The sequence below is a fragment of the Piliocolobus tephrosceles genome, chromosome 21, assembly GCF_002776525.5.
Source record: "Piliocolobus tephrosceles isolate RC106 chromosome 21, ASM277652v3, whole genome shotgun sequence".
Classification (NCBI taxonomy): domain Eukaryota; kingdom Metazoa; phylum Chordata; class Mammalia; order Primates; family Cercopithecidae; genus Piliocolobus; species Piliocolobus tephrosceles.
Window position 1 is genome coordinate 39,587,638 of NC_045454.1, and position 22,563 is coordinate 39,610,200.

Genomic DNA, 22,563 nt, shown 5'->3' on the forward strand with positions numbered 1-22,563 from the left:
GATAAATTAAACCTCCAGCCGGTAGAGGTGTTAAAGATTAGAACCAATGGTTGGGGCTGGTTTCTGGCTGCCTGCTGATAAACTGCTTCTGTCTGCAATGCTAATAACATTCTAAATCTCTCTACCTGGTCAACGTTAGTAATTTGTATTAGTGGGGGTCCGGGAACTACCTACTGTAGTCATTTGAGGGGGCTGTGATGATTTCTTGCCCATCCATTCCCATTTGCTAGGTGATAGGTAAGATTCTGGCATTAGAGATTCATTCCTTTGGCTACAGAAATGTTATCTCTGCAAAGTGAATCTATAAAGATAATGCACATGGAGCCCTGCCACACTTTATAGTAAATGAGTTAAGTTCTTTCTGGAAAAGAGTTATTGAGCAATTGGGGGTTGAAGGACTTGAGAAGATTCCTAGGAAGGAGAGGGGAACCCCAGCATTCCAAACTTTGTAGTCAGGCAAACTTTGGAAATGTCATTTGGTGAGAGGAAAGTGTAGACTTTTCTGTCACCTTGATGGCAGGTGAGAGGAGGCATTTGGAAATGTATATGGGTATGTCTGGTTATCACATGACTAGGGATGCTACTGACATTTAATGGGCATTTGCCAAGAAGGCTAAACAATCCGCAATGCACAGAACAGCCCTGAAGAGCAACAAATGTTGCACCAAAAATTCCAACAGCACCTCCATTGATAACCCTAGAGAATGCCAAGAAAGAGATGGTGAGTTTGCCCCCTTCCAGAGCCGTGGTTGCCAACACTGGCTATACCGCAGGGAAATGCTGAATAAATAAGAGAGAGTGGGGGATGGCTCAGGAATATGAATGTTTACAACATTTTGCAGGTGGTTCTCTACGCAGCTGGCTTCTCTGCTGTCTAGGCATGGTTTGGGGCATCCTGGAGGACTGTTCTTTGTCCTCCAGTAAAGATGCCTGACTTTGTTGTATAGGTGGCTTCATGGTCAAAGTGTGCAAAGAGAATGATCACAAATCACCATGACAAGTGGTGCTGCTTGGGCTGTATTTCAGAAGCATCAGGAATTTGTTTTTTTTTTGTTTTTGTTTTTTTTGAGATGGAGTCTTGCTCTGTCTCCCAGGCTGGAGTGCAGTGGTATGATCTCAGCTCACTGCAACCTCCGCCTCCCAGATTCAAGCGATTCTCTTGCCTCAGCCTCCCGAGTAGCTGGGATTACAGGCATGCACCACCATGCCTGGCTAATTTTTGTATTTTTAGTCGAGTCAGCGTTTTACCATGTTGGCCAGGCTGGTCTTGAACTCCTGGTTCTCAGGTGATCCACTCACCTCGGCCTCCCAAACTGCTGGGATTATAGGCTTCAGCCACCATGCCCAGCCTACAAATATTTTTTATGAAAGTATGCAGCACACACAAAATTGCACAAATCAATTGTGTGTAGCTCAGTGAAAAGGTACAATATGAACAAAACTTACAAAGTGAGCACACCCATGCCACTGTCACCCAGATGGAGATGCTTCCAGAAGGTATCCCGTTACCCTCAAAGTGACTACTCCTTTGACTTCTAAAGGCGATCAGTGTTGCCCATTTTTGAACGTTATTATTTATTTATTTAATTTTTTAAAAGAAGAGTTTGGGTCTCGCTCTGTCACCCAGGCTGGAGCACAGATCATGTAGCTCACTGCAAGCTTCGAATTCCTGGGCTCAAGCCATCCTCCTCGCCTTGGCCTCCAGAGTAGCTGGGAATCAGGATAGCTGGGACTGCAGGTGTGCACCATTTTTAAAAAAAACTTTATATAATAAGAATTATACACCATGTTCTATTCTGTGTCTGGCTTCTTTGGTTCAGTATGGAGTTTATAAAATTTGTCCATGCACTTTTGTGTAGCTCCGTATTGTCCTTTCTTATTGCTGCATAAAACTCCATGTTCTGGCCGGGCATGGTGGCTCAAGCCTGTAATCCCAGCACTTGGGGAGGCTGAGACGGGTGGATCATGAGGTCAGGAGATCGAGACCATCCTGGCTAACACCATGAAACCCCGTCTCTACTAAAAAAAAAAAAAAAAAAAATACAAAAAAACTAGCCGGGCGAGGTGGCGGGCACCTGTAGTCCCAGCTACTCGGGAGGCTGAGGCAGGAGAATGGTGTAAACCCGGGAGGCGGAGCTTGCAGTGCAGTGAGCTGAGCTGAGATCTGGCCTGGGTGATAGAGCGAGACTCCGTCTCAAAAAAAAAAAAAAAAAAAAAAACTCTATGTTCTACAGTGTATTTATCCATTATGGTATTTGAGAAATTTCCAGCTTTTAACAAGTGTGAATAGTGCTGCACATTCTAATGCATATATCCATATATCCTCATTCCTCCTGGATATATACCCAGGAGTGACATTGTTGGGTCATAGGATGTTCAAATGGCCACGTTAATAGATGGCCACGTTAATAGAAATGACCAAAAAGTTTTTCTTTCTATGTTTTTGTTGTTGTTGTTGTTGTTTGTTTTTTGAGACTTGGCTGTCTCCCAGACTGGAGTGTATGATCTTGGCTCATTGCAGCCTAACCTCCTGAGCTCACACAATTCTCCCACTTTGGCGTCCTCAGTAGCTAGGACTACAGGCATGCACCACCATGCTCAACTAATATATTTCTTCCCTGACTTTCTTTCTTTCTCTCTCTTTTTCTTTCTTTCTCTCTCTCCCTTTCTTTCTCTCTCCTTTCTTTCTTTCTTTCTTTCTTTCTTTCTTTCTTTCTTTCTTTCTCTTTCTTTCTTTCTTTCTCTTTCTCTTTCCCTCCTCCTCCCTCCTCCCTCCCTCCTTCCCTCCTTCCCTCCTTCCTCCCCCTCCCTCCTTACTCCCTCCTTACTCCTTCCTTCCTTCCTTCCTTCCTTCCTTCCTTCCTTCCTTCCTTCCTTCCGTAGAGGTAGGGTCTCACTGTGTTGCCCAGGCTGCTCTCGAACTCCTGGGCTCAAGTGATCCTCCTGCCTCTGCCCCCCAAAATACTAGGATTACAGATGTGAGCCACCACACCCAGCCAACAGTTTTCCAAAATGGTTATACCAAATTCCCCTCTGTCAAACAGAATACAAGAGTCAGAAATGGTTTCAGATCCACGTTAGTGACCTTGGGAAAGTTTTTAAGTCTCTCTCATGCTCAGTGTTTGCATCTCTTCCATGGGGCTGCTGCGAAGACTCAGTGGAAACTTGACCCTGGCAGGAACTCCATCAGGGAGCTGTCACTCTTTCCTGAAAAACTCTGGGGTCTTCACAGATCTATGCAGGTAATGCTCCTGCTCTAAAACTGAATACTCTTCTCAGAGAGGTCCATCAAAACAAGTTGTAAGTTCAACTCAGACAGTGCAGCCCTCTCGTATGACTGGCTCTTACCATCTCAGCACATGGGCTCGCTTCTGGTTTCATATTAGTTGCTGTTCACCTTTGATATCTCAAGCAATGTCAAGTACAAAAGTCACTGATATTTGGCGAGCACCTTAACAGCCCCTCCTTCTCCCTGAATCCCACACAATTCTATCTCCTTGCAATTCCGCCACTCTTGGTTTAATCATTTCATCCATATCTTGACAAGTTAGAAAATCTTGAAAGTGTTATGGGCCAATGTGTAAAAGTTGGTGCATTGGCACAGAACAGGGACTTTATATAAAGACATATCATCTTTCCAGAGTGTTCCAAAAGAACCTGAATACTGATATGTGTGCGCGTGGGGGCGAGGGGGGAAGGGAATTAACTAGGATTCAACTAGCTAAGGCTTGAAAGAATATTTGCCTTTTTCATCCTTTCCCCCTTCCTCTCCATTTGGCCTTTCTGCCTATACAAGCTCCATGAAAATTCAATGGTTTCTTGGTACGTTCAATTTGGAAGACAGTTTGGTGACATAAGCTCGAAGACACGAATACCCTGTGGATCCAGAAATTCCACACCTAAGGCTATTCCTAGAGACATGCATTCTTATCTGCACCAAAGGTATTTGAGGCAGTAATGTTTAATAGCCCCAACTGGAAAAAAAAAAAAAAAAAAAAAAAAAAACAGATTCCCATCAACAAGATGATGGATAAACAAATTGTGGCATAGTCTCTCGATGAAATACTATACAGCAGTGAAAGTGAATAACTCACAGCCACGTGTGACAACAAACAGGTGAATTTTTCTAAAATTCAAACCAGATTAGGATGTATGAATCATGTGTGTGTGTGTGTGTGTGTGTGTTTGTTTGACAGAGTCTCACTTTGCTGCCCAGCCTGGAGGGCAGTGGTTTGATCTTGGTTCACTGCAACCTCAGACCTCCTGGACTCAAGGGATCTTCCCATCTCAGCCTCCTAAGTAGCTGGGTCTGCAGGTTCCCATCACCATGACTGGTTAATTTTTATTTTTAAAAAGGCTTTTGGAGAGATAGGGTCTTGCTATATTGCCCAGGCTTGTTTGAAACCCCTGGCATCAAGCAATCCTCATATGCCTCTGCCTTCCAAAGTGCTGGGATTACAGACGTAGACACCGTGCCCTGCCAGATGAATCTTAAAGACATAATGTTGAGCCAAAGAAACAAGAAACTGTAGAATACATACTATATGATTATTCCATTTATATAAAAGCCCAAAAGAAGCAAAGTAAAATTGTATTGGTTAGGAATGCATAATAAGGTAGTCAAACTTTTTTTTTTTTTTAAAGCAAGATATGAATACTATAAAGTCAGGTAGAAATTATTGCTGGAATAAGGGGCTGGGTAAGCGTGTTGGAGAAGGGGGTTCTGCAGAGGTGGTGATGTTCCATTTCTACCCCTAGACTTGGTTTCATGAGTGTTCATTTCAGTTCAATTTCTTAACCCCGTACCTTTATGTTTTATGCATTTTTCTGTGTGCTTATTGAATTTCACCACATGAAAAAGCAGAATGGGAACTAATCACAGCGGTTCTGGAGAGACGTGAGGTACCAAGCAAACTATACCACCCAGAACCCCTATCCAGCCAACTAGGACCTGGTTAATTATTTCCTCGCGGGAGTTCAGACTTGTCACCTCTGGGGTCTCCAAGGTAGAATAAACCCTTAATTCCAACTTGCAGGAGTCTCTGTGATTTGAAACGTTCACAGAAGTAACCCCAAACCACTCTCTCCGCTTTCAAAAATGATCTTTTGCTAAACAGAGCAAATTTGTTTAGAGACTGACAAATCGCACCTCTAGACACAAATCCCTTTCTCTTTTCTGTCTTTTAAGTTTTTTTTCCTGCCTCCATCCTGCCTTCTCCTTGCAAGATGCTGGGGAGCGTCCGGTTGTCTGCAACCGAAATGGAACCGGGTGGAAAACAGGCTTTCCTCCCAGGGGAGGAGGGAGCACCCCAATTCCCCCTTCCTGCCTCCCAACCATGCGGCGCTCCCCTCTCTCCCCCACAAACTCCGCTGAGCCCGGTCCCCCCGCGCCTCCACGATTGGTCGCGGGCCCTCATGTGTCGACACTCTGGGTGGGTCCTTCTGCTGTTAAACTCATCAACTGCTACCCTTTTCCGCTTGCTGGCCAGTGGTTCAGACCTTTGCGCCCATTTTTTTTTTTCCTCTTTACCTTCTTCCACCCGCAACCCTCCACACCAGTCTTATTTTAGCAAAACCTAGAGAAGGAGGAGGTGGAGGGATTTGGAGGGTGGAGGGGCATTGCAGCATCCAGGGGCAGCTATTGAGTGGCTAAGCGGAGGGCGCATACCTCTCTCTTTCTTTTCCCCCTGTTGGGAATTTTCAGGATTTCACTGCTGCAATTTAACCCCAAGATGAGGCACCATTGAGCGAAACGCTGTGCGCACACACACACACACACACACTTCCTCCGGGAGCAGAAGAGGCAGCCGCTGGTGATTCAGGAAGAAATTTTTTTTTTTTTTTTTTTTTTTTTTTTTAAACCTGGACCCTGCGGTGTGAAGACTCCTCAGGAACCCTCTGGAGCGTCTCACTCCCCCTCCCTCCTCTTACCCTTCCCTTTCATCTTCTTTATTTTTATTTTATTTTATTTTTGGAGCTACCGATCTTTCAGCATTTTTAAGGTCTAGGAACTCCAGCAAAACAGAAGGGGAGTTAATTTTTAATTTTTTAATTTTTTGCTGCCCTCCCCACCCAGCAAAGACCTGGGTTTTTTCTTTCTTTATTTTAAAATAAATAAATAAATAAATATATTTTTTTAATGGGCCGAGCGCACTCCTTTTGCAAGATGCCAGCCTGACCTGGACCTCGGAGGAATTTGAAGCTTCCACTGCGTCCCGGGGGGGCGTCCTTTGCAAACCGTTCGCTTCTTAAAGGGGGTGTGCGTTGGGTGTTTTTTTTTTTTTTTTAACTGTCTTTTTTTTTTTTTTTTTTTTTTTTTTTTTCCGGAGTGGGTGGACTGGGGATTGCCTGGATTCCTTCCTCGGTTATTTTTTGCCTCGCTTCTCTCTCCCCTCCCCCCTCCTCCCTGGGCCCCCGCGCCCCGCCCCCGCACCCTCCTCCCGCCCCTCCTTCTCCGGGGTCAGCCAGGAAGATGTCCCGAGCTGCTATCCCCGGCTCGGCCCGGGCAGCCGCCTTCTGAGCCCCCGACCCGAGGCGCCGAGCCACCGCCGCCCGATGGGCTGGGCCGTGGAGCGTCTCCGCAGTCGTAGCTCCAGCCGCCGCGCTCCCAGCCCCGGCAGCCTCAGCATCAGCGGCGGCGGCGGCGGCGGCGTCTTCCGCATCGTTCGCCGCAGCGTAACCCGGAGCCCTTTGCTCTTTGCAGAATGGCCCGCTTCGGAGACGAGATGCCGGCCCGCTACGGGGGAGGAGGCTCCGGGGCAGCCGCCGGGGTGGTCGTGGGCGCCGGAGGCGGGCGAGGAGCCGGGGGCAGCCGGCAGGGCGGGCAGCCCGGGGCGCAAAGGATGTACAAGCAGTCAATGGCGCAGAGAGCGCGGACCATGGCACTCTACAACCCCATCCCCGTCCGACAGAACTGCCTCACGGTTAACCGGTCTCTCTTCCTCTTCAGCGAAGACAACGTGGTGAGAAAATACGCCAAAAAGATCACCGAATGGCCATATCCTTTTGCCCGAACCCCGGCAGCGGCTGCGCCTCCCCCTCCTCCCTCCGCCTCCCCTCTTCCAGGCTGGGAGAGAGACCCGGGGGTTGATGGGAGGTGGGGAGGAGGAGGGGGTCTTCCAGGGGCTGGGAGAGGGGGCACTGGGAGGAGTGTGAAAGAATTTCTCCACCTCGAGCTGGGTTAAGCTATCCTGGAGGCTTGGGAATGGGTTTGTGGGGGGCTTGGGGGAGCCAGCGGAGAGTGGATCCTTCCCAAGGACCGACTCTAGAAAGAGATCTGGGGCCTGGGGTCATGCAGGGGCCTTGGTGGGGGCTTTCGAGCCAGGTCCGGAGGGTTCGGAGTTCTACGGAATGAGCTTGGAACGGGCTCGGGCCTGGGCGCTTCTGGCCAGGGCAGGGGAACTATGGGGGCCTTGGTTGGGTTTTCTTGGCCGTCCCTCACTGGAGTCCACGCGGGGGAAGCTGGACAGCCTCTCCACTCCTGCTTTCCCCAAGGTGGGGGGCCGCCGCACTTTTAGGGCAGGGCGCTTGGGGGCTCCCAGGGCTAAGAGCAAGAGGGAGTCCATGTGGCCTCCACACTGAGAAGCCAGCACTGGCCGGAGTGAATACCCCAGGGTGGGCCGCTGGTCCGATCTGGAGACGCTAGTGATGGGCCGGGGGTCGCTTATGTCTCTCTCATGTGTGTAGGTCCCATTGCCTTTAACTGCTGATTGGGGAAGCTCATCATCTTTGGGAGTGTAGAGAAAGAGAGCCCATTTGCCTTATCTGGGCCCCTGGTCTGGGGAGACCTGGTCTGGACACTTTCAATAAGAAAGACAGAGCGAGAGCAAATGAGGTGGTGGGTCTATTCTAGAGCACCATGTCCAGCTTTTCCTACCCTAAGTAGCCAAGAGGGAACACCAGGAGAATCAACACCCATGTGGACATCTTAGGTAGGTAAATGCCTTTAACATTTTTTTTTTTTTTTTTAAATCAAAGATCCAGAGGAAAAAGGTGAAGTCCACATTTTCGTCTGTGGAGATGCTATCAAAATGCAGATCTGTGTTTCTTTAAATCCCTACCTGCTTGAAATAAACCTTGAGGAGGGCTTAACATCTATTGAGATGTAGGCAGGCAAGGGTGGGTAATTAGTCGGGCTTTCTAGCAGTTATCTAAGCATGACCCAGATTCCAGGAGGGGGGACACACCCTGCTGCCCAGGCTCGCTGGCCACCATGCAATGCCCAGATGTGCCTCTTCTCCGTTCGGTTCCAACCAACTGCCCTCCGTGTAAAAATGAACGGGCCGAATGGGTCCCTGGGGCTCAGTGAGGAGTCCCCCATCCCTTTTGTGTGTGTTTTTGCAGTTACAGACTCAACGGGGCTGGGCCCTGTGTGGTCCCCGGGGGTTGCAGTTTGAGGAGCATGGTGGGTGGTAAGGGGACTCACTTCAGGGGAGTTCAAAATTGAGCCTGGCTCTTGGACCCTGGGTGCTGGGATTGCAACGGAGGGCACTGAGGTTTTGGAGTGTGTGAGTGGTCTACTTGGAGGGTGGGGAAAATTAAGAAGTTCAGCAGAGGTGCTTTTGAGGGAAGCATACCTCTAACTACGATGCCGTCTCCGTTGGTGCCCAAGGCAGGGGCCAGATCTTTGCTTCCTAAGTTTCAGCCTGGTTGAAGAGCCTGGTTCTTAAGATGAGCAATTCCTCCCTATCCCAGGCCCGCTGAAGTGCTCAGAGGTCGTGTGATTACTCTGCCCATCAACAGAGTGAGGGGTGGGAGTGCCTTGCAGGAGGGCAGGGTATTCATGCATGCACACCTAGTTAGCTCCAGGAGTGAGAGGGCTTTGCTCGGCTCACAGGTTTCCTCATTGAAAATGGCTTTAGATCGCCTTCTGGAGCCTGGATTTGGAGACTTCTAAGAGGAAAGGAAGGAGGTGGGGAGCCCTTCTGCTGTGTCCTTAGCTTACCTCTGTCCAGCTTGAATCCTGCAGATTGGAGGGCTGTAGGGGGAGAAGGGGATTGCAGCGGCCCCTCGGAAGGGGGAATCTTGGGAGAGGGAGGCAGGTGAATTGCGAGTTTTGCTTGCCACTTCATCTATTCTTTGGCCAGCTCGCCCAGGGCTTTCTTGCTCTTATGATGAGTTTGTGCATTTTGCTCTCTGTAGACTGTTTTTGTTCTCTTTGGCCCGAGGTAACAAACACATTATACAGCCCTACTCTGGAAGGGAAAACTGCCCACCCCACAATCTGTCATCAAGCTGGGGCGTCCAGGACTGAGCTTTCTCTGTCCTGGATGGAGTGGAGGGCGGCGGCAGGGTGGGTGGGAGGGTTGGAGATGAGAGGGGATGGACAGAGACCTGGGGCGGGGAGGTAGTGAATAAAAGAATTCAGGCCAGTGTGAAGAGAAACACCACGTGGGATGTCAGAGTCACGATACCAGGGCAGAACATGTTACGTTTTTATCCAAATATTTCTACCATTAAAAAAGACGTTTAAGCATATCCTGAGAGTGGAAAAAAGATGTGTGTAGGTACTTATTCTGAACTTTTAGAATAAAGTAATATACGTACAGGCAAATACATATATTCAGATTCATAGATTTTTACAAAATGAACACACCTACGCATCCAGCAGCCAGGTCCTGATCAGTGCCCTGGAAGTCCCCTTCCCCATACCGCCTCCTAGTCGCTCCCCCAACAAGGGTACTGCTCACCTGACTTCTAAGATTCATTTTGCCTGTTTTAAACATCATGTAAATGGAGTCACACAGTACGTTCTTTTGCCGCTGTCTTCTTTTGCTCACATCTGTGTGTGTGACTCTGCCACAGTCTATCCATTCTACTGTTGATGGGCATTTGTGTCTTTTCTGTTTGTGTCATTGGGAACATTCTTGTGTCTTTTATTATTTTTTTTCCACAGTCCTCTTGGATAGGAGTGAAATCATTCCTGCTACTTTTTGATGCGTGTGTCGTGGGATGCGTATTTGGAAATGGTGTTGACCAAGGGTTGCAGGTCGATATGGAAAGCAGGTTCCTCCTTCTCTTGTGGAAGAGAAGTGAGTGAACGATCCATGAACTTGGCTGTATGCTCACAGGGCCTAACAGTGGTACTTCCGAATGCAAATTCCGGCATGGTACACTGGCGAAGGATGCAATCTTGCTTTCTCCACACTCAGGGCAATTTGTCAGTATGATTTCTTCCTCTTTCATCCCTCAGTGGGTCAAACTTGAAGCCATCAATGAGAATTAAGAATCCTCATTTGTTTCATTTTTCCCCTTTTCCTAAGTGAGAAAACCCAAATGGAAGTCTTTGATGTTCAGATTTACATTACTGTGTTTTTCTCATGCCAGGCAGCAAGCCATCTTGACCACGTACCTTGGTTTCACGTTTTCACTGATTGGAATTGTGATTCAAATAGGGCCATGAGGGTCTCCGATGATTGCTGAAGAGCTCAGATCTGTCAGCTCAAAAAGGAGCATCTGTCAACCTTCCTAGAGTTCCCTCCGTACTTAATGCCACTCACTCCTTCTACCAAGTGCCAAGGTGAATGTCATCTTTCCAGCCCTCCCTGTGCCACCAGGTCTCCCACTGAACATGATGTAGAAACTCAGGCCATTGCAGGAACACTGGAAGCAGGTCTGTGTTTTACCACGCACAGTCTCCTGAATTACACGTAGAATTCCAGCTTTTCATCCGGTTTGCAGAAATCTTAACAAGACACCTAAAGTCACATTGACATCACTTTGACATCTGTGGACATTGGCTGATTGGCACTCCTCTCTCTCTCTCTCTCTTTTTTTTTTTTTTTAAAGAAAAGCTCTCTAAAGAGAAACTTTCTGCATGAGAAGCGCTGGGATACATGGGAGCAGGTTATCAGACTCTTGGTCTGTCCTGAGAGATAGAATGTTCTAGAAGGTACTGTTGTAGAGGGCAGGATGGTGTCACTTACGTGATCCTTGTACTAGACCGGCTTGGCTGGTATTTCCAGAGGAGCAAAATTCTGCAAAGTAAAATTTAGTATGGTTTTTCCACTGGGAGTATTTTCAAAAAGGGTGCAATTTCTCATCCACAATTCCCCAATCCAAAAAGCTCCCAAAACCAAAAGACGAACTCATATAGAGATAAAACCTAACCTGAACTGACTTCAGTTTGAAGTCTTAATTTACAGTTTTCATTCATTCCACTTGGTGTGCATTTGAGTATGTTTTGCAGCAGAAATGTTAGATGTGCTTGATGATGAGGTGCTGCTTCAGCTCCTGACTGTTAGGTCTGCATTGTAGTCCTGTCAAACTTTCAGATGCATGAAGATCGTCTCGTTAACAGGATGGTTCTGGTCCAGCTGGGTTTGGGTGTGGTCTGGGATTCCGCTTTTCTAACTTAGCTTCTAGGATTCCCCATGTGGCAAGTTCATGGGCTAGGGTTGGAGTATCCAGGTTAGATCATAGAGACATCTTGTTATCATTTTTCTTTTCCTTAAAAATCAGGTTTATAGGGGCCAGGTCTGGTGGTTCACGCCTATAATCCCAGCCCTTTGGGAGGCTGAGGCCAGTGGATCAGGAGGTCAGGAGTTCGAGACCAGCCTGGCCAACATGGTGAAACCCTGTCTCTACTAAAAATACAAAAATTAGCCAGGTGTGGTGGTGTGCGTCTATAATCCCAGCTACTCAGGAGGCTGAGGCAGGAGAATCGCTTGAACCTGGGAGGCGGAGGTTGCAGTGAGCCGAGATCGCACCATTGCATTCCAGCCTGGTCAATAGAGTGAGACTCCGTCTCAAAAAAAAAAAAAAAAAGTTTATTGAGGTGTTATTTATTTGTAGCAAAATTCACCCTTTTGACATACTGGTCTGCAAGTTTTGACAAATGGATGTAGTTGTAGCCACCACTCAAATCAAGATATGGAACAGTTTCATCAACCCTAAAATACCCCCACAGTGTCCCGCTTGAGTCAGCACCCCACTTCCCCAGCCCCTTCAAGCTCTGATCTGTTCTCCATCCCTACAGCTTTGCCTTTTGCCGAAGGTCGTAGAAATAGAATCTCACAGTATGTAGCCTTTTGAGTGTGGCTTCTTTTACTCAGACTTTGAGATTCATTCATGCTGTTGCCTGTGACAGTAGCGCCTTCCTTTCTGGTGTTGAGCAGGATTCCATGATATGGATGGACCAGAGTTTGCTTCCCAGCCGAAGGACATTGGGATGCTTCCAGTTTCAATGATTATGAATAGAGCTGCTATAAACATTGGCGTACGGGTTTTAGTGGGAACATTTCATTTCATACATTTCATTTCTCTTGGGTAAATTAACCCAGGAGTGAGATTGCTGAGTTGTGTGGTAGGTGTATGTTTAATTTTATAAAAGGCTCTCAAACTGTTTTCCTAAGTGGTTGTACCATTTTACATTCCCGACTTTGCAATGCCTCTAAAAGCCCTGGGTTCTGAACTCCAAAGCACATCTGGCCTCGGTGGCTTAGGATTAAGGATGTGGATCTATGGAAAGGAGTGGAAGTCATAGTGTTAAATCCCAGTCAGAGAAATAAGAAAGATTAAGGATGTCATTCAAAGCTATGTGCCTACACTAGAGAGAGAGAGAGAAGGGGGTCTCTTGGGTGGGGTTCCACCCGTCCCTGGTAGTTCTACCATTCCCCAGGAAAAGGTCAAGCTCTGAGGCTGTGAGACCCATGATCTTTACCCTGTTCTTCACCACTGCAACCCCACTGTGCGGGACAAAGCAGGCACCCCATAAACGTTTGCTGAGTGAATGAGAAAAAGTGCCTGTCTTCATCCATTAACTAAATCATACAACATCTGATCTACTCTCGTGCCAACGTTTTAGGATTTTGGTGGGTTTTAGGTGCAGGGGTTTGAGAGACTGTCCATGAGATGATCAGACCAATGGAGGTTTCTGAAATGTTAGTGCTTGAGTAGATTGGATGCAGTGGCCCCTTGAGAATGAAGTCTTTTTTCAGGGACTTGGAGTGGGAGGCATCTGTTGGGTGCATAGGGCTTGTGTTTCCCCCTCCCTGTCTCCCCCCCAGTAGCAAGCACACATATACACTTTCTCAGCAATAAAAAGCACCGCCGGGAAGGTGGACGCCATCCAGAGATGATCAGAGCCTAAGAGCCGTGCAGTAACGCATTTCCGAGAATGCCAGCTCAGCTCCTGAGAAAAGGGCCGGATGGTGCCTGCCCTGAAAGAGGGCAGAGAGGAGAGGGAAAACACTCCAGACGCTGGGTCAGACTGGCTTAGGTTCTTATTATTCACCAGCCATGTTATCTTGGGCACCAGAGCCTCAGTTTCTTGACATGCATGATGAGGATATTCCTTCTAATAGCATCTCCCTTGGAGGGCTCTCAGGAGATTAAATGGGGTCGTGCGTGAAAAATGGCCAGCACAGTCTCCAGCATAGAGAAAAACCCCAAAATGCAAGAGCCGTAATACCAGGGAGTCATTTTGTTTCCAGTGTTCTTTTTTTGGAAACTTTGGCTACAAACGAGGCTTTCTGGGTAGGAATGGGAGCGAAGCGCCACCCCCCCCCCCCCCCCCACCACCAGCGACTGGCCAGTGTGCATTGATTAACCTGAGTGTGGCACTCTTTAAAGCCACCTTTGGACATTTTGCATTCTCCATTCTCTGTGGAAGCTTTCAGAGGAAAAAAATTCATGGCCACTTGACCCATTTTTCTATTCCCTTGGGTCTAAGATAAAATTAATTCTCTTTCCTCCTTTGGTCCCTCCCTCCCTCTGTGGGCGACAAGGTGAGGGAGTTTTAAAGTATATAATTAACTTCCCTTTTCACTTCTTCCACACCCTGTCTCTTCCTTTGGGGCCGGTCGAGAGTCCAGTCCAGGATGGCCACACCAGGTGTCCACTGCAAACTCGACAGAAGAACTTTGGTCAGCTTTTGGGTTAGAATTTAGGTACCTCCCCTCCCCTTCCAAACTTTGGTCCTCCTTCTCCTCACTCCCTAAAAAAGTAGGAAAAACAAGGAACATTCCTGGCGACGGAACCAGGTGGGTGGGCACAGCAACTTGGGTTTCAAACACCACTGGGCCTCAGTTCTTATCTGAGTAGGGTGACCCTTCAGCCAGGGTTGCCTGGGACTATCTTGGGTTTAGCATCTCTGGAAACTCACAGTCCTAGGCAAACTGGGACGCTGATCCCCCTAATGGTAAGTTCTTAACACCTGAGAGAGAAGAGTGGTGCAAGAGTTGGTGCCATTGAGCAAGAAAGGGAGAGAGTCAGTTCCTTATTCCCTCTGAAAAGCCAAGACTTTTTATTGGAATGAATGCAGCTTGTAGAAGCCGTCTTTAAGGCAGCTAATACAAGAGAGATTCCAGCTATGAAGGGAAATGCCTGAGTTAAGTCCGGATCAAGTTTTGACATCTCGCTTCGGTCAGACATGGCTTTATCTCCATTCAGACTGGGAGCAGCCGTGAGACTTCCTTGAAGGTGCCTGTTGCTCAGGCTGCACCTGCAGTTAGAAATTAGCAGCCTCCCACCCCCAGCCCCCAAATAACAGTATTCAGGAGTCCCCTCTCTGGAGTCATGAGGGAAACCCAACTTAGTCACCCACTTGCCAGTAAATAATATTCACGCTGTTAAGTTCTGTTCTCATTTTAGGCCCATGTGTAAAAAATATATGTAATTTTAAACTGATTTTTAAAGTATTTTCATACAGGCAGCATTTGCAGGAGGGCGAAGTCTTGGATGTTTTACCTTTTCGTAAAAGTGGATGGATTTGTCTTCAGTGAGACTCTGGGGCAGACTTAAAACTTGGCCTGCAGTGGGGTTACATGGATTCTGATCTTCCAGAGTCTGTCACGTTCTTTTATCTCCATGATCTTTATTATCTTCTTTATTGAGAATGATGGGCATGGTGTGTGTGGGTGGGAGGGCTATGCTGGCCATCACTGCAAGGAAATGTGTTTGTGGCGTGCTGTGGTGTCTGCATAGGAATGTGTCTGTTTGATTAATAGCACAAGGAGTGGAGGCTGTAAGGAGGAAAAGAGGAGGGAAGGTGATATTGGAGGGAGGGGGAAGCATATAGAGCTTGGGAACAGGCCACCCTGGCTGCAAATCTCAGCTCCAGCTCACAGTTGTGGAGCCTCAGTCTTCTCCTCCGTAAAATGGGGACAGTAGTCCTATGTCCAAGGAATTGTGAGAAGATTAAAAGATTCTGTACCCAGAAAGCACATGGCATGTATAATCATCCTGTAAAGTAGCCAACTCAGTGAATTTTATTTATTTATTTATTTATTTATTTATTTATTTATTTATTTATTTAGAGTCAGAGTCTCACTCTGTCACCCAGGCTGGACTTCAGTGGCATGATCATGGCTCACTATAGTCTCAACCTCCTAGGCTCAAGCAATCCTCCTGCCTTAGCCTCCCAAGAAGCTGGGACTATAGGTATGTACCACCATACCTAGCTTTAACAGTATAAATTTAACCTTCCTTGTTTCTGAGCTTTTTCATCTTTTGGGACTTGCACTTTTTTTCCCCCACTCAACTATATATGTATATATATTTCTTGAGACGGAGTTTTGCTCTTGTTGCCCAGGCTGGAGTGCAATGGCACGATCTTGGCTTGCTGCTACCTCCGCCTCCTGGGTTCAAGTGATTCTCCTGCCTCAGCCTCCCCAGTAGCTGGGATTACAGGCGCCTGCCACCATGCCCAGCTAATTTTTGTATTTTTAGTAGAGACAGGGTTTCACCATGTTGGCCAGACTGGTCTTGAACTCCTGACCTCAGGTGATCTGCCTGCCTTGGCCTCCCAAAGTGCTGGGATTACAGGCATGAGCCACTGCGCCCGACCCTCAACTGTATATTTTTAAGATTCGTCTCTGTTGTTGAGTGTAAGTGTTGGTCTTTTACTTTTCTCTGCTGTATAATATTTCATTCTGTGGTAATACAAATAATTTATTCATTTTCCTGGGTGATGGGCATTTGGGATGTTTCCAGTTTGGGGTGGGGGATTGTTCATTTGTTTGCTGTTATGAACAATGCTGCTGTAAGGAATCAATAATTTTGAATGAATTAATTCAAGGTGTTAGTTTTAGTCTGTGTACTTGGAAATCTAGCTTCACTTAGAATCAGCTGAGATTCATCCACATTTATGGCAGGAGCTAAGCCGTTTCGCAGTTTACTTATCATTTTCTCTAAGAGGCTGGGTCAACCAGTTAGCTCTTGGTCCTTCTTGTATTCTGAAAGTTAGAACCTGTGGTTTAGACACTGGCAATTGATATGGTTGTAGAGAAGCAGCGTGGTTGAGTTGAAAGCATGGATTCTGGAGCTAGGTGGCTAGGGTTCAAATCCCAGCTCTGCTAGTCACTGACTGCGTGACCTTGGGCAAGTCACTTAAATGTTCTGTGCTTCAGTTTCCCAGTCTGTCCCAATGGGGATCCTAATAGCTCCTATCTGGGAGGATTAGATGATTTAATATATCTGATGTTTAGAATGGTGCCTGACACTTAGTAATCACTACATATGTTTACATATGGAGGAGTGGATAGATGGATGGACTTACGTGGGTGGCCATATTTGGACTTCTCTGACCCAGTGCTGAGAATAGCGTGTGGCACACAGTAGGTGCTGCATAAGTGTTAATATTCTGCTCTTCCTTGCCAAGTCTCTCAACTCCCTTGAATTCTGTTATTTTTGGTGTCTACATTGTTAACCCATTCTTCTGAAAGATCAGCTCAATCACTGTTGCTCCAATATATAAGCCGAGGAGAACACAATCACAAGGTCTCATTGATTGTCCATACTAGAATTCCATGATTCCTAGGCCCAAGCAGGATTTTCCCCACCTCTCAGCAATCCTTCTTCCATGTTTCTAATCTCCTTTTTCTCTCATTTGCTATGCCCCAATGCCAGACTCTCCAATCTCCCCACAGCTTCCCCTTCCTCTAACCATACTGTCTCTAGCCTTACCTTCTCCCTAAGGGCACCATCTTTGAAGACATCAAATACTTCAGAGCAGCAAATACAGGTTAGCTTCTGTGAGGGTGTTACAAAGACTTGGAGTGTTTGGGTCTTACACAAATTGGAATGTCAGAAATGTTTAGAGACTTGAGTTGTCTCCGAAAGAGTTGTCAGAATGCAAATTTTTGACTTGTGGCCCGTTTCTGATGACAATGCAGTCTTTTAAATTATGGATCATAGCTGGATGTTTGTGGTTTAGGGGGGATGGAGGCATCCCCTGCAGTTAGTGTTGGATGGCTGGGTGAATGGATGGATGGATGGTTGAACAGATGCATGGATGAGTGGATGGATGGGAGGAAGGAAGGAAGGAAGGAAGGAAGGAAGGAAGGAAGGGTGGAAGGGTGGAAGGGTGAATTGAATGAGTAGGTGGGTGGATAAGTAGATTGGTAGATGACTTGATGGGTGGGTGGACAAATGGATGGGTGAATGGACGACTGGATGGATGGATGAGTGGATGGATGGATGGATAGGTGGATGGATGACTGGATGGATGGATGTGGATGGATGGATGACAGGATGGGTTGGTGGATGAGTGGATGGATGGATGGATAGGTGGATGGATGACTGGATGGATGGATGTGGATGGATGGATGACAGGATGGGTTGGTGTATGGGTGAATATGTGGCTGGATGAATAAATAGGCAGATGACTAGACTGGATTGAGGGGTGAAAATATGGATGACTGAATGGATGGGTGGATGAGTGGATGACAGATGGTTGAATGGGTGGGTGGATGGGTGGATGTTGGATATAAGGGTGTATGGAAGGATGGTTGTCTATGTGTGGGTCTCTCTGATACTTGGTGTTCTGTTTGACTTGGGAATGACCAAGTCTCTCCGCTTACCACCTTATTTGTACCTTTTCCAGTATCAAGTGAATTTTGCATGCTTTTGTAAAAATCAGTAAGACTGTATGCTTAGGACTTTGGGAGGCTGAGGTGGGTGGATCACAAGGTCAGGAGATTGAGACCATCCTGGCTAACACGGTGAAACCCCATCTCTACTAAAAATACAAAAAGTTAGCCAGGCGTGGTGGCGGGCACCTGTAGTCCCAGCTGCTTGGGAGGCTGAGGCAGGAGAATGGCGTGAACCTGGGAGGTGGAGCTTGCAGTGAGCAGAGATCACGCCACTGCACTCCAGCCTGGGCAACAGAGTGAGACTCCATCTCAAAAAAATGTAAAAATAAAAATAAAAATAAAGATTGCATGCTTAGGTTTTACCTACGTAATTAGAAAGCTCCTTGAGGGTAAGGGACAGTGATTTGCCTTCCTCACATCCCCCAACAGTTTCTGCACTATATCATGCATAAGTATTTAACTGAGTAATGGTGAGGAAAGTAAACAGTGTTATTGAACAAAGATTATTAACATTCCGGAAACACCTAGTTTTGTTTCAACACTGGGACTGAAAGTGGAATTCCTTGGATTTTGCTCCACTGGTGGATAGGATAGTATGTAGTGGTGGACTGGTAGACTATTTCTCTTCCAAGCAGATTGGGTAAATGCCCCAGATTCTTACCCACTAGCCAGGGATTACAGATTACTGATGGATATGGTTTTTCTCTGTGTCCCCACCCAAATCTCATCTCAAATTGTAATACCCACATGTCTTGGGAGGGACCTGGTGGAGGTGATTGGATTATGGGGGTGATTTCTCCCATGCTGTTCTTGTGATAGTGAGTGAGTTCTCATGAGATCTGATGGTTTTAAACTGTGTGGGCTTCTTCCCTCTCTCTCCTCTCCTGCTGCCATGTAAGACGTGCCTTGCTTTCCCCTTGCCTTCTGCTATGATTTGTAAGTTTCCTGAGGCCTCCCCAGCCATACAGAACTGTGAGTCAATTGAACCTCTTTTCTTTATAAATTACTTTTATAGCAGTGTGAAAATGGACTAACACACTAATGTAGCAGGGTCCTTTAAGGTCCCATGTGATCTGGTCCCTGTTTTGTCTTTGATCTCATCTCTTTCATTGTCTACCTTCCTTTCATTGTCTACTCTGTCTCAGCCCTGCTGACCATTTTTACTCACACACACATCATTTGCATTATGTGACATTCCTTCTGTTCAGCATAAGGTATTTCCTCTGCCTGCATCACGGTTTCTCCAGGTCTCCCCATGGCTAGCTCCTTCTCTTCATTTAGGTCTCAGCCCAAAAGTCACCTCCTCCAAGAGGCCTGTCCTCTTCATTTACTGAACATCTAATGTACAAAAAAGAATATAAAATATACGTATACTCTCTCATCCATAAAAAAATCTCTGAAGACATTTTAATGTATTTCATCCCATACCTTTTTATGGATATAAACTTTTATGAACACATTTCTATGCCACTAGGCATCCTTGAAAAAATAAGGGCCACCATGTATAGTTGCACAGGTTGTGCACTGCACAAAGATAGCATGTCACATATCATAAGTATCATGGAGTTTGTATGTCTATTATTTCAGTACCAGCTGATAAAAGCTTAAGTATCTTGTTCTAGCAAGATGAAGCTATTATGATAATTTTTGACAGAGAAAGGGGTGTCTTGTTTAAGTTCACAATCAGAGAAAGGGGTGGCTTGTTTAATTTCACAATCAGAGAAAGGGGTGTCTTGTTTAAATTCATACAGTGGTGCTGTATGGGTTGGCGGCAACCCCAGAAAACACCGTTGTTAATATCTGATAATGTTCCACTTTATACCTGTATTATATTCATGTAACCATCTCTAGCTGTTTGTTTTGCCATTATAAATAGCAGTGCAGTAAACATCTTTGTGTGTGAATCTCTGTCCAAGGTTCTGATAGTTTTTAGAATGAAATTCTTGTCTGTATATGGCACTCCAAGCCCATAACTGAAACTCTGTTGTTACCACTTTCTTTGAATCTGTTGAAGGAATTTTGAGAACAGGTGACTGGTATATTCAGGATGTTGATGACAAGGAACAGAGAAAGAACAGTTAAATGGTTTGGAATTTTTCCTGGGCTGCATGTAAAGCAGTGCTTTTGAACTGGGAGCAATTTTTTTCCCCAAGGGGACTTTTGGCAATGTTTGGAGACATTTTTGGTTGTCACGAATGTAGGGGGAGGGGGCAAGATGCTACTGGCATCTGGCTGGTAGAAACCAGGGATGCAGTTCAGCATCTTAAAATGCACAGGACAGCCTTTCTCAGTAAAGAATTATCCAGCTCCAAATGTCAGTAACACCAAGGTTGAGAAATCTTGATGTAATAGATGTCATGGGTTTCTTCAAGGGGAGTGGGTGGATTTAGGGTTTTTGGGTGACTTAAATTTAATTTACAGTTTGTCTTCCTAGCTGGGTGTCTAAGCCAGCTTTCTGTGAACTTTAGATCCCACACAAGAAGCAACAGGCTTGCTACCGACAGATTCGTTGATGTAAATATAGATGAGTATATAGAAGGAAATCTCACCCAGAGTTGGAAAATGTTGGAATGAAAACTGCGGCGGCCTCCCCTTCTCACTCCTTCTCCTTCTGTTGCCCAGTTTGAAAATCGTGCCTTACTTTCTTTGGTCTCCTGGCATGGTGAATGCTGCTGGTATGGACTGTGTTCCCTTGGTCCCCACACCCTTAGGAATGTACAGGAGAGAGACCTTGGAGTATATCAGCTTAGCGATGGAGGGGAATGGGGAGGAGTGTGTTCATTCATTCATAAATGTTGACTGAGCACCTACTGTATGCCAGGCGAATGGGAGGAGGTGAGGGCAGGGAGGTGACAAGGATGGCTTGTTGGTGAGGATTTTGTTTTTTTCCAAAGGAAATGGAACAGCCACTCCTTTTTCCCCCTGATATACCTAAACTTTTTGATTTTCATAACAAAGATGGGCTTCCTTTTGTGTATTTGCTTTGAGACCAGCTGTTTTTCTACCAATACTGATCACACTGCAGTGAGCGTCCTGGTAGAGAAGTCTTTGCACACGTCTGTCGCTGTTTCCCTAGGACAGATTCCTGGAAATGGTATGGCAGGGTCATAGGTCAGGCGTTTGGGCCAGGTTGCAAGAAACAGGAAGTCTGTGCCCTTTCAAATTCCAAGGTCTCCCTTCCCTGACCACGTGGCCCAATCAGGCTTACCCTCCCTTGATTTTACTTCTTCACCAATCAGATAAGTGAAAGTGGAATCCTGTTGTGGTATCATGTGCATTTCTTTGGTGACTTAAGACATAGAGCATTTTCCAGATCTCTGTGGTCTGTTCGGGTATCCTTTCCTTTGTTTTCTCAGGGACGTTCTTCACCAATGTCTTTGGAGGACTGAGCAAGGTTCTGTCAAAATTGAGGCGTCCCATGGCTCTGTATGGGGCTTGAGACAGTTCAGCTTAGTGGAGGGAGGGAGGCTGTGGAGCCTGGCTGCCTAGATTCAAATACCAACTTTGCTTATTTCCATTCATATCATTTTAGGCACATTGCTTAGCCCCCTGGGCCTCCCTTTCCTCATCAGGACAAGCGGTATAACATTAGTGCCTGCCTTGTGGGGTGGTTGTGAGGATTCCAGCAGTAATCAGTGGGTGCTGACACACAGTGGGTGCCAAATAAGAGTCTGATGTATTAGTGTTATAGGCATCAGCCTCCTCCCTCCCCAATGCAATAGTGTGTGTGTGCCTCTGTGTACCTCTGTTGGTGCTGACAAGCCCTTTATAAAATTTACTTTTAGAGGTGAGTTCTTACTCTGTTCCCTAGGCAGGAGCACAGTGGTACAATCCAATCATGGTTCACTGCAGCCTTGAGTGCCTGAGCTCAAGCAGTCCTCCCAGCTCAGCCTCCTGAGTAGCTGGGACTATAGGTGTGCACCACGACACCTGGCCCTTTGACAGCCCCTGTATTTCAAAGCAAAATGGCAGCCACATGATTTAGTGCAAGCTCTTCAAGCTTTAGGACCAGCTGCAACTCCTCTAACTGACCAAACAGGATTCCCCATGTCCCCAACCCCCAAAACCTGATGAGAAGCAAGCAGACCATTTTCCACACTCATGACAGGAAGGCCCTTCTCTTGGCCCCTGCCCTTGCTCATGTCAAGATTTCACTCCATCCCTGATGAAGGGGAAGCACCATGTCTCAGGAGGACATGGAAACTCTGCTTTGTGGTGAATAGTTACAATAACAGTAGCTCCTCTCTGTGGGGAGCTTATGAGCCACTAAACTTTATGAGAACTGCCCTGGCAGTTTCTGAGAACTTCATCCCGGCCCCCAGAGCTCATGGCATTTATTTTTGCCCCCAGTTTGCAGATGTGCACACTGAGACTCAGAGAGCTAACACTGCTTGCCAAGGTCACACATCTAGCAAATGGAGGAACTTTATGAGACAGGTGAAGGCACAGCAGGGATAAAACCCCAGAGGGAAAAATACTCAAGTTTTCTCTGGGAAATGATTTGCGTTCCAGAGAGGTTGGTGTGCCAGTGGGCAAGAGATGTCATGGGACGATGGTTAAGGACAGAGTCTGAGATCAACCAGGACTAGGTTTCTTCCTCCCTCCCTCCCCCTCTCTCTTTCTCTCTTTCCTTCTTTCCTTCTTTCTTTCTTGCTTTCTTGCTTTCTTTCTTTCTCCTTCCGTCCTCTCTCCCTTCCCTTCCCTCTCTTCTCTTCTCTTCTCTTCTCTTCTCTTCTCTTCTCTTCTCTTC

At 46.6% G+C, this 22,563-nt stretch overlaps 1 protein-coding gene across 3 annotated transcripts in view; it reads left to right on the top strand.

Annotated features, from left to right (window-relative positions):
* The first annotated feature begins 6,452 nt into the window (after positions 1-6,452).
* CACNA1A (calcium voltage-gated channel subunit alpha1 A) overlaps positions 6,453-22,563 on the top strand; it is a 312,076-nt gene continuing 295,965 nt past the window's right edge. For 2 of the 3 annotated variants that reach the window (XM_023188768.1, XM_023188769.1), the window contains exon 1: positions 6,705-6,997. In XM_023188768.1, the coding sequence (XP_023044536.1) occupies positions 6,705-6,997 (293 nt within the window). Of the gene's footprint in view, positions 6,998-22,563 lie in introns of all 3 variants that reach the window. The other variant, XM_023188767.2, reaches the window with a different exon arrangement.